This window comes from Chrysemys picta, chromosome 4 (genome assembly GCF_011386835.1).
Source record: "Chrysemys picta bellii isolate R12L10 chromosome 4, ASM1138683v2, whole genome shotgun sequence".
NCBI classification, from domain to species: domain Eukaryota; kingdom Metazoa; phylum Chordata; order Testudines; family Emydidae; genus Chrysemys; species Chrysemys picta.
Genome location: NC_088794.1, coordinates 2,309,363 through 2,321,157, shown reverse-complemented (window position 1 = coordinate 2,321,157; position 11,795 = coordinate 2,309,363). Strand labels below are relative to the sequence as shown.

The following is an 11,795-nucleotide window of genomic DNA, read 5'->3' as shown; positions in this document are numbered from 1 at the left end:
GACCAAACTCCCCCCGCCCCCGCACTACACCCCCTTCCCCTCCCAGAGCTGGGAGAGAACCCAGGAGTCCTGGCTCCCAGCCCCCCCCTGCTCTCACCCACCAGACCCCATTCCCCTCCCAGAGCTGGGGAGAGAACCCAGGAGTCCTGGCTCCCAGCCCCCCCCTGCTCTCACCCACCAGACCCCATTCCCCTCCCAGAGCTGGGGAGAGAACCCAGGAGTCCTGGCTCCCAGCCCCCCCTGCTCTAACTCACCAAACCCCCATTCCCCTCCCAGAGCTGGGGAGAGAACCCAGGCGTCTGGGCTCCCAACCCCCCTGCTCTAACCCACCAGCCCCCACTCCTCTCCCAGAGCCGGGGAGAGAACCCAGGAGTCCTGGCTCCCAGCCCCCCTGCTCTAACCCACGAGCCCCCACTCCCCTCCCAGAGCCGGGGAGAGAACCCAGGAGTCCTGGCTCCCAGCCCCCCTGCTCTAACCCACGAGCCCCCACTCCCCTCCCAGAGCCGGGGAGAGAACCCAGGAGTCCGGGCTCTCAGCCCCCCCTGCTCTAACCACTAGCCCCCACTCCCCTCCCAGAGCCAGGAGAGAACCCAGGAGTCCTGGCTCCCAGCCTCCCCGCTCTAACCACTAGTCCCCACTCCCCCCCCCAGCGCCGGGGTTGCAGCGTTTTCGCAGGTTTGCGGCTGGGCCTTGGGTTTACCCAACAGCCGCTCTTTCGGCAACACCGGGAGAACAACAGGATGTGGGAGCTGCGCTAGTTACCCCATCGCCCCCAACGCCGGGGGGGCACGCGGGGGAGGTAAGTGTGGCTGCGGGGGCAGGGAGTGTGTGGGAGGGGTATCAGGATGGGGAGGGGTGTATAGGTGGGGGTGGGGTATCTGGGTGTGGGAGGGGTATACAGGTGGGGGAGGGCTACGCAGGCGGGGAGGGGTATCGGGGGAGGGGTATGAGGCGGGGAGGGGTATACAGATGGGGGAGGGGTATCGGGGGAGGTGTACAGGCGGGGGAGCGGTATGAGGAGGGGGAGGGGTGCATTGGCGGGGGAGGGGTATACAGGCAGGGGAGGGGTATCGGGGGAGGGGTATCGGGGGAGGGGTACAGGCAGGGGAGGGGTATCGGGGGAGGTGTACAGGCAGGGGAGGGGTATCGGGGGAGGGGTATGAGGCGGGGAGGGGTATACAGATGGGGGAGGGGTATCGGGGGAGGTGTACAGGCGGGGGAGCGGTATGAGGAGGGGGAGGGGTGCATTGGCGGGGGAGGGGTATACAGGCAGGGGAGGGGTATCGGGGGAGGGGTATGAGGCGGGGAGGGGTATACAGGCAGGGCAGGGGTATCGGGGGAGGGCTATGAGGCAGGTGAAGCCGTCGGGACATGTTGGGGCTCAGGGCCCTTCCCCTCTGGGGGGCACCAGCCCCCCTCCGGCCCCAGGACAGCGCCCGGCGGCTCTGGGTCGCCCCCCTCACACCTGTCTCCCCCCCCACCGCCGGCTCCCATCGATCGCTCCCCTAATGCAGTCGCTTCCCGGACGCGGCTGGCGGGCACCCAGGGGACCCCACTAATGGACTGGGCGCTGGCAGCTGGCAGGGCCGGGCCAGGGGGGGAGGGGGCTGAGGCAGGTCGGGGACTGGGCTGGAGGTGGGGGGCTGGGGGCCGTGTTGGGGGGCCTGGCTGAGCGCTTTGGGGGCCTGGGAGTTGGTCGGGGCTTTGTGGGGGCTGGGAGCAGGTATCTGGGAGGATTGGGGCTGGGGGTTTGAGGGAGGGGGCATTTGGGGGCTCACGTGTGGGGCCAGGGGGGATTTGGAGGTTTCATTGGGGCAGGGCGATGTGCGGGGGCAGGAGGGGGAATTTAGGACATGTTTGGGGGGTCAGGTCATGTTTGTGGTTGTTGGTGAAGGGACAGGGGTTCGGGGCTGGAAGCAGATATCTGGGGGGATTGGGGCTGTGGATTTCAGGGATGGAGCAGGGCTGGCGGAGGAGGAGGGAGGAAGGAGGGATGGAGGAGGGGAGGAGGGAGGGAGGAAGGAGGGATGGAGCAGGGCCAGAGGAGGGGAGGAAGGAGGGACGGGAGCGGGGCTGGCGGAGGAGGAGGGAGGAGGGATGGGAGCACGGCTGGTGGAGGAGGAGGGAGGAAGGAGGGGAGGAAGGAGGGACGGGAGCAGGGCTGGAGGAGGAGGAGGGAGGAAGGAGGGATGGAGCAGGGCTGGCGGAGGAGGGAGGAAGGAGGGATGGGAGCGCGGCTGGCGGAGGAGGAGGGAGGAAGGAGGGATGGAGCAGAGCTGGCAGAGGAGGAGGGAGGAAGGAGGGACGGGAGCAGGGCCGGAGGAGGGGAGGAAGGAGGGATGGGAGCAGGGCTGGTGGAGGAGGAGGGAGGAAGGAGGGATGGAGCAGGGCTGGCGGAGGAGGGAGGAAGGAGGGATGGAGCAGGGCTGGAGGAGGGGAGGAAGGAGGGATGGAGCACGGCTGGCGGAGGAGGGAGGGAGGAAGGAGGGAATGGAGCAGAGCCAGCGGAGGGAGGGAGGAAGGAGGGATGGAGCAGGGCCGGAGGAGGGAGGAAGGAGGGAATGGAGCAGGGGAGGAAGGAGGGAATGGAGCAGGGCCGGAGGAGGAGGAGGAGGGATGGAGGGAGGAAGGAGCGGGGGAGGAAGGAGGGAATGGAGCAGAGCCAGCGGAGGGGAGGAAGGAGGGATGGAGCGGGAGAGGAAGGAGGAAGGGAGCAGGGCCGGAGGAGGGAGGAAGGAGGGAATGGAGCAGGGCCGGAGGAGGAGGGAGGAAGGAGCGGGGGAGGAAGGAGGGATGGGAGCAGAGCCAGCGGAGGGGAGGAAGGAGGGAATGGAGCAGGGCCGGAGGAGGAGGGAGGGAGGAAGGAGAGACGGAGCAGGGGAGGAAGGAGGGAATGGAGCAGGGCCAGCGGAGGGAGGGAGGAAGGAGGGATGGAGCAGGGCCGGAGGAGGGAGGAAGGAGGGAATGGAGCAGGGCCAGCGGAGGGAGGGAGGAAGGAGGAAGGGAGCAGGGCCGGAGGAGGGAGGAAGGAGGAAGGGAGCAGGGCCGGAGGAGGGAGGAAGGAAGGAGGGATGGAGCAGGGCTGGCGAAGGAGGGATAGGAGCAGAGCCAGCGGAGGTGTGGCAGGAGTCGCTCACCTGGGCCAGCCCCTTTGGGGCGGGGGGGGGGGGAGGAATCAGGAAATAAACAGGAACTGAGCCCTGGGCACCTGCTGCTCCGAGCCAGAGGGGAAGAGAACCCAGGAGTCCTGACCCCCCCCCCCTTCCTAGCGGGCAGAAACCCGCCCCCTCCCTCTTGGAGCAGGTAGAGCCCAGGCGTCCAGCCCCCCCCTCCATGTCAGCCCCCCCGTCGCCCCCCGAGGAGGAGGCGCGGGGGCCCCCCCTTGCTGCCGACGCCCCCCCGCGCTGGGCGAGGGCTTCTACCCCTTCCCCACGGAGCGGCGGGGGGGCCCCGGGGCTCCCGAGCCCGAGGACCTGGGGGTGCTGCTGCAGCGCAAGGAGCAGGACGTGCTGCTGGCCGCCGAGCTGGGCAAGATGCTGCTGGAGCAGAACGAGGAGCTGCGGGGGCGCTGCCAGGCGCTGGCCCGGGACCACGCGGGCGCCCTGGAGGTGAGACCCCGGAGCCCCACCCCCTCCCCGAGCCGGGAGAGAACCCAGGAGTCCTGGCTCCCAGCCCCTCCTGCTCTAACCCACTAGACCCCACTCCCCTCCCCGAGCCGGGAGAGAACCCAGGAGTCCGGGCTCCCCGCCCTGCTCTAACCACTAGCCCCCACTCCCCTCCCAGAGCCGGGAGAGAACCCAGGAGTCCTGGCTCCCAGGCCCCCCCTGCTCTCACCCACCAGCCCCACTCCCCTCCTAGAACCGGGGAGAGAACCCAGGAGTCCTGGCTCCCAGCCCCCCCTGCTCTCACCCACCAGACCCACTCCCCTCCTAGAGCGGGGAGAGAACCCAGGCATCCAGGCTCCCAGCCCCACCCCCACCTGGTATCACCACACACTCTTCCTGGCTTGCAGGGGGGGCTGGTCCCTGGGACTTTCTCTCCTCCGCTCCCCCCCCCCCCCCCCCGTGACTCACCCTCCCGCCCTCCTTTGCTCGGTTTCACTCCCCTGCTCTCGTTCTCATCTGCCCCATAATTACCCCCCTCCCTGCCTGGCTGGGGCCGACGCCCCCCGGCACCCGGTCCGACTGGTCCGGCCAGCAGCACCACCCAGGGGCGCAGCCGGTACCGGAGCCCAGGGTGACCCCAGGGCTTGGACCGGCTGGCTCAGGGGGGCAGGGAATGGGGCTCGGGGCAGTTCCTGTCTGGGGGGCGCCAGCCCCAATCCGGCCGGGGGGGACCGGCTGGCTCAGGGGGGCAGGGAATGGGGCTCGGGGCGGTTCCTGTCTGGGGGGCGCCGGCCCCGATCCGGCCTGGGGGGACTGGCTGGCTCAGGGGGGCAGGGAATGGGGCACAGGGCGGTTCCTGTCTGGGGGGACCGGCTGGCTCAGGGGGGCAGGGAATGGGGCACGGGGCGGTTCCCCTCCAGGGCGGAGAGCTGGGGGGGCTGCCCAGGGCTGGTCTCACCCCTTCCCCCCCCCCAGAGGCTGGAGCAGGAGAAGTACGAGCTGCGCCGGCGGCTGGAGTCGGAGGTGGCCGAGTGGGAGACGCGGGGGGCGGAGCTGGAGGGGGACCTGGCGGCCCTGCGAGCCCAGCTGGGCCACCAGCGGCTGGAGCAGCAGGACACCAGCCGGGAGAGCTCCCAAGTCGCGCAGGAGCTCTCAGAACAGAACCAGCGTCTGGCCGAGCAGCTAAGTCAGGTCAGCCCGGATGCCTGGGTTCCTTGGGAGAGGAGGGGGGCCTAGAGGTCAGAGCAGAGGGGGCAGGGCTGGGAGCCAGGACGCCTGGGTTCCTTGGGAGGGGAGGGGAGTCTAGTGGTTAGAGTGGGGGCGGGGGGGCTGGGAGCCAGGCCTCCTGGGTTCTCGGGGCGGGGAGGGGAGGAGTGGGTAGTACTGGCTGCCTGGACATCCTCTCCGTATCCCATGATCCTATTGGGCTGAAATCCCTTAAGCGGTTCAGGATCCTGGGAGGGGAGGAGTTGGGGGGTCAGGGGGAGAATTTCCCGAGTGGGTGGGTTTAAAGGGCCAGTGCCGGGTCCCAGGGAGCCCCCTGTATCCCTCCCAGCTCGCAGTGCAGGCAGGTCCCCCGATGCTGCGTCCCCAGCTCACTCCCCCCCGTACGTCTGTCCATCTGTCCGGCCCCCCCACCCCAGGCCTCCCAGCTGGAGCAGCGGCTGCAGGACGAGCTGATGGCCTTGCGGGTTGAGAATCGCACCCTGGGGATGAGCAGCGCCGAGCACGCGGCCCGGACCCAGAGCCTGCAGGCCGAGGTGAGATACGCACGCTCCCCTCCAGAGGGCGCTGGCTCCGGTCCGGCCCCAGGGCGGGGACTGGCTGGCTTGGGGGGACGGGATGGGGGAGAATGGGACCTGGGGCCTTTCCCCTCCAGGGGGCGCCGGTTCTGACCCGTCTCTCGCTCCCCAGAACCTGATGCTGCAGGAGCGGAAGCAGGAGCTGGAGCGTCAGACCCGGCAGCTGCGGGAGGAGATGGAGGCCGTGCAGGGGCTGGTGGAGACACTGCACGAAAACCTGCTGCTGCTGCGCCGGGAGGTGCACGAGAAGGAGCTGCAGGTACGGCCAGGAGGCGCCGTGTGGCGGGGAGGCTCGGCGGCGGTGGGGGGGCTGTATTAACCCTTCGTTCCTTGTGTCCCCTCCCAGGCCCAGCAGCTCCGGGCCGAGGCAGAGGAGCTCCGAGTCTCCAACAGGTGGCTCCAGCGCCGGGTGAAGGAGATGGCGGATGAGATTCGTCTCCACGACTCAGATGCCTCAATCGCCTCCCTGCAGTTGGAGATTGAGCAGAGCGGCGAGGGGAGCCCGGAGCAGAACGGGGGGCCTGCTAAGGTGAGCAGAAGGGCTCTTGGGGGGTCCGAACATCCTTGTCTGGGCTGGGGTATGTTCCCCTCCCTTAAACCGGCACGAGTCTTCTGCTGGGAAACCTAGAACCCACCCTTTTGGTGAGCCTAGCCATTGCCCAGAAACCCACCCCATGCCGAGGAACCTAGAACAAACCCAATGTTGGGAAACCAAGAACCTCTTCTTTGGGGGTGCCGTAGTCACCCAGAACCCAATGGTTGTTGAGGAACCTAGAACAAACTAATGTTGGGAACCCAAGAACCTCCTCTTCGGAGGTGTCGGAGTCATCCAGAACCCAATTGTTGCTGAGGAACCTAGAACCCCTTCTTGACCAATACACAAAGTACCTAGAACCCCCAAAGTGGATGATGGACATGGAACCCTCCTTCTTTGGGGCCATAGAAATTACCCAGAATTGATCCACCATTGGGGAACCTAGAAACTGCTCTTTTGGGAACCTAGAAATTGCCCCTCTGAGCACTGGGCGAGGGGGTCCCTGTCTAAACAGCCCCCACGCCGCACCCCAGAGGTGGCTGCATCTCAGTGCCAAAGCTGTTGTTCTTGTGTTGGGTTAGCCCCTGGCCAGGACCGTCTCTGAGGCTGCCCCTGGGGGTCCGAAGACCCCAGCCCGGGGGTCGGAAGAGGAGGGCGAATATGCTAAAAGGGTCTTGGCTCTGACCCAACTGGATCAAGACCTGCTGAGACAGAAAGAGGTAGAGATACAAAACCTGCATGACCAGGTGAGTGTATGGGGAGGTCTCCCCAGGTGGGAGGCCATAAACGGGACCCCGGATGGGGGGCATGGGGGACTCCCCAGCCGGGGGCGCTCTCCCTGCCCTACCCCCTTTCTCTGCCCCCAGCTGACCCTGCAACACGTGCAGCTCGCCAGTCTGCGGGGGGAGCTGGCGAGCCAGAGACGCCTCTTCCAGGAGAGCGACCGGGACGAGACCCTCAAACTGGCCGTGGCCGATCGGGACGAAGCCATTATAAAGTGAGACCCCCCCCACGCCGCCCCTCCCCCGAACCAGCCAATCCCCCCCTTCCCCGCCCCCCGGGGCCGGATCGGGGCCGCTGCCCCCTAGAGGGGAAAGGCCCCGTGCCCCGTTCCCCACCCCCCGCACCATGCACCATTGGGGAAGAGAGACCCCTTGTGTTCACACGTGGGAACTGCCCCCAAACTGACAGTATCCAGGGAGACAGGGCTGGGGGGCAACGGGGGGTGGGGGGGAATGTGAGGGGGAAGACAGGAATGATCGTGGGGGAGGGGAGCAGGGGAGATGGGGTGGGAGGGGGAGGGAAGCAGGGCAGGCTGGACTGGAGGGGGTGGGTGATTGGTGGGGAGGGGAGTGGGGCAGACGGGGCGGGAGGGGGCTGGAGGGGGGGAGGGGAACGGGGCAGGCTGGGCTGGAGGGGGGCTGATCGGGGGGGAGTGGGGGAGATGGGGCTAGAGGGGGCGGCTGTTGGGGGGGGAGAGGAGCAGGGCTGGGGGCTGGGTCTGACCCCTGTGGCCCCCCCACCGCAGGAAGGGCCAGATGGAGATGGAGCTGGCCCAGGTCTCTCTGGAGCGGGACTCCATGAGCCAACAGCTGCTGGCTGCCATCCGCCAGAAGATGGCGCTGTCCCAGGAACTGGAGGGTTGGCAGGTGGGTAACGACTCTGGGGGGCGGGAAGGTCCCCCCCCCCAGGACTTCTGAGTCCCTTTCAAGCTGGTAGAGGCCCTAAACAGTATCCCGGACTCCTGGGTTCCTACCTCAGTGGCTAGAATCACCACGACTCCTGGGTCCCATCCCTGGTGGGTAAAGCCCCCAGAACAGTGACCCGGACTCCTGGGTCCCATCCCTGGTGGGTAAAGCCCCCAGAACAGTGACCCGGACTCCTGGGTCCCATCCCTGGTGGGTAAAGCCCCCAGAACAGTGACCCGGACTCCTGGATCCCATCCATGGTGGGTAAAGCCCCCAGAACAGTGACCCGGACTCCTGGGTCCCACCCTGGTGGGTAAAGCCCCCAGAACAGTGACCCGGACTCCTGGGTCCCATCCTGGTGGGTAAAGCCCCCAAAACAGTGACCCGGACTCCTGGGTCCCACCCTGGTGGCTAAAGCCCCCAGCACAGTGACCCAGACTCCTGGGTCCCATCCCTGGTGGGTAAAGCCCCCAGAACAGTGACCCGGACTCCTGGGTCCCATCCGTGCTGGGTAAAGCCCCCAGAACAGTGACCCTAAGTCCCATTCCCAGCTGCTACAGTCTCCGGGACTGTGACCCGGACTCCTGGGTCCCCTCCCCAGCCTGTGGCAATGTTCACCTCTGTGCCCCCGTTTCCCCCCCAGGACGACATGGAGTTCATTATCAAGCAACAACTGAAGCTCCAGCGGCAGCAAGAAGGGATCCCCACGTCCCCCCCGGCTCCCTCCAGGACCCCGGCCAAGACCTCGCCTTTCTTTCGGCGCGGGAACAGCGCCCCCAATGGCACCAGCTTCCTATCGCGCTTCAAAAAAAGCTGAGACCCTGGGGGCTGGTTCTAGAGGTTCTAGGGCAGACATGGGCAAACTACGGTCCAAGGGCCACATCCGGCCCATGGGACCGTTCTGCCCGGCCCCTGAGCTCCCGGCTGGGGGAGCCTAGTCCCCTGGCCCCTCCCCCGCTGTCCCCCCCTCCCTGGCTGCGAGCTTCTGCTGCTGGTAAGGGGGCGGGGAGTGGGGGGTTGGGTAAGGGAGCAGGGGTCCTGAGGGGCAGTCAGGGAGGAGGGGGCGGTTGGATGGGGTGGACGTTCTGGGGGGGGCAGTCAGGGGATGGGGAACAGGGAGGGTTGGGAGTGGGGCGTCCCGGGGGGCCTGTCAGGGGGCGGGGATGTGGATAGGGGTCGGGAGGGCAATCAGGGGACAGGGAGCAGCGGAGGTTGGATAAGGGGGTGGGATCCCGGGGGGGCAGTTATGGGCGGGGGTCCCAGGAGGGGGCAGTCAGGGGACGAGGAGCAGAGGGCAGTTGGATAGGGGGTGGGAGTCCTGGGGGGGCTGTCAGGGGGCGGAAGTGTGGATAGGGGTCAAGGCAGTCAGGGGACAGGGAGCAGGGGGGTTGGATGGGTTGGGAGTTCTGAGGGGGGCAGTCAAGGGGTGGGAAGTGGGAGGGGGCGGGAGCCAGGCTGTTTGGGGAGGCACAACCTTCCCTACCTGGCCCTCCATACAGTTGCGTAACCCCGATGTGGCCCTCGGGTCAAAAACTTTGCCCACCCCTGTTTTAGGGGGTGGAGAGGAAGAGGGGTCAGGAGTGGATACACGACACCAGCACCAAACAAAGAAGCGGCCAAACCATCTGGTTACTGAGGTGCCAATGAGAGTAGTCTTTGGGTAACTAGCTGCAAGGTCACTCAACAGGATGTTCTAGGTCACTCAACTAGAGAGTCTGTCCAGAGGATTTCCTGCAAGTTCCAGGTTTCCAAAACCTTTCCCCCTCAATTGCCCAAGTTGATGTTCTAGGTGGGTCAACAGAGCCATTCTAGGTACTCAGCCTCCTAGGTTTAATGCTGCACGTTGAACAAGCAAGGGTCCAGCCATTGGCTGTTCTAGGTTGCCCAATCCTATCTGACTGGGTAACCTGTAGTAGCTGCCTACGGGTGCTAGGTTCTCTTACTGCACAATCTGTTGGCTAACTGTAACCAGCTGTATACTCCATATTGGCTGGACTAGAGTTCTAGATTATCCTACTGAGTGATCTATATTAGCCAGCTTTATACTACTCGATATGCCAGGGGCGGGCAAACTTTTTGGCCTGAGGGCCACATCAGGTTTCCAAAATTGTATGGAGGGCCGGTTAGGGGCGGCTGTGCCTCCCCAAACAGCCAGGCATGGAATGGCCCCCCCCGCCCCCTATCCAACCCCCCTGCTTCTCTCCCCCTGATGGCCCCCCCGGGACTCCTGCCCCATCCAACCCCCCCCATTCCCTGTCCCCCTGACGGGCCCACCCGGGACCCCTGCCCCATCTACCTCCCCCTGTTTCCTGTCCCTTGACCACTCCCGGAACCCCTGCCCCTGACTGCCCCCCCGCCGCCAACCCCGGAACCCCGTCTCCTTCCTGACTGCTCCCCCGGGACCCCTGCCCCCATTCAACCTCCCTGTTCTCTGCTTCTGACCGCCCCAACCCCTATCCACACCCCTACCCCCTGACCACCACCCCAAACTCCCCTGCCCTCTATCCAACCCCCCTGTTCCCTGCCACTCTTACCACGCTGCCTGGAGCACCGGTGGCTGGCGGCGCTACAGCCGCGCTGCCCCAGAGCACCAGGACAGGCAGCTGCGCCGCCTGGCTGGAGCCAGCCACGCCACCGCGTAGCACAGAGCACCGGGTCAGGCCCCGGCTCTGCAGCCCCGCCGCCCAGAGCATTGCGCCGGCGGTGCAGTGAGCTCAGGCTGCGGGGGAGGGGGAAACAACAGGGGAGAAGCCGGGGGCTAGCCTCCCCGGCCAGGAGCTCAGGGGCCAGGCAGGAGGGTCCCTTGGGACGGATGTGGCCCACGGGGCATTGTTTGCCCACCTCTGGGATATGCAGTATTGACCAACCACGAGTTCCCTATTATCCTACTGCATAATCTAGGTTGTCCAACTATTCAACTGGATACTCCATATTGAACCAAACTAGGGTTCTAGGTTATCTACCAGGTTATCCAACCCTTCTCACCATGCTTGACAAACTGGATGGTGCTGATTAGCCGAATGAATGTTTCATGTGAGCCAATTGAGTGTTCTAGGTTAGGATACTGGGAGTACGGGGATACCCAGACGTCCCTTTCTAAATTGGCCAGGTGGATTCTCTATGGCAGTAACAGTTATGGTGCGAGATCATAGCTGGTGTTCTTGGCTACACCATTCACTCCAAGTGGATGCACCGTGTTGATAAAGATGTGGTCCTACATCATATCCTGTTTGGAGTTCTAGATCACAGAATTCACTTCAGGTGGACTCTTCATGCTCGCCTACCCCTCTATACTTCCCAATGGCAGGTTTGGTGTCAGCCAATTGACAGTTCTAGATCACCCTACCATCCTGTTCTAGATTAACCCACTCGTTCACTCCCTTGCCCATGGATCTCTAGCTACCAAGACGCATTGCTCATCTGCTTTTTTCAGATGAGAACTCAGGACTAACATGTATTATGTGCTGACAGAAGGTGCAGAACAGGGCATCTGTAAAAATATCTGCTTCAGGTTTGGTGGAGAGGTTCTAGGTGACTCAATACAAGGCACAAAAGGTGGCTGGCTAGAACACTAGAGAAGCCAAGAGAAAAGAGGCTATGTAATAACCCTCAGCACTGACCCTTAGCCAGCACCTTCCACTTGATTAGCACTTTAATAACACTGATTAACCCCCTCAACCCAACCCCTGTAAACTGAGTTCCTAACCTTATCCCCACTTCACATGGGGCAATATGAGGCACGGAGAGGCGAAGGGACTTGACCAAGGTCACACAGTGGCAGAGAAGAGAACCCAGGAGTCCTGATGCCCAGCCCTCTCCGCTGCTCTAACCTACTAGGCCCTACTCCCCTTCCATGAAGCATCCTCTTAACTTTTGAGGTTCTAGAGTCTGTCACACACGCAGAGCAGGGCTCATCCCCTCCAGCAGGGGGCAGAATATTTTCCTACATTATCTGCTCAATGTGCCCAGTGCACCTTGGGTTATTATACGATCAAAGGTCTATTTATCTACACAGGGAACATGCCCCATTACTAACCCTTCTTACGACAGTGACTCAGAGGCTGTCAGTCTCGATATTTAATGCGCTCGGGTTGTGACCAGAGATTTTTCTAATCCGCTGCCTTGTGCAAATATTCATTTATGCAGAGCAAGTGTAGAAAGAGAT

General features: G+C 64.4%; 1 protein-coding gene across 1 annotated transcript; it reads left to right on the top strand.

Annotated features, from left to right (window-relative positions):
• The first annotated feature begins 3,093 nt into the window (after window positions 1-3,093).
• Window positions 3,094-8,555, top strand: BICDL2 (BICD family like cargo adaptor 2). The gene is given in 10 exon segments (XM_065591125.1): window positions 3,094-3,390; window positions 3,393-3,608; window positions 4,581-4,796; window positions 5,249-5,365; window positions 5,520-5,666; window positions 5,754-5,936; window positions 6,524-6,688; window positions 6,809-6,939; window positions 7,471-7,591; window positions 8,274-8,555. Coding segments are annotated over 10 exon segments (1,527 nt in total). The 5' UTR covers window positions 3,094-3,333; the 3' UTR covers window positions 8,448-8,555.
• Window positions 8,556-11,795: the final 3,240 nt, after the last annotated feature.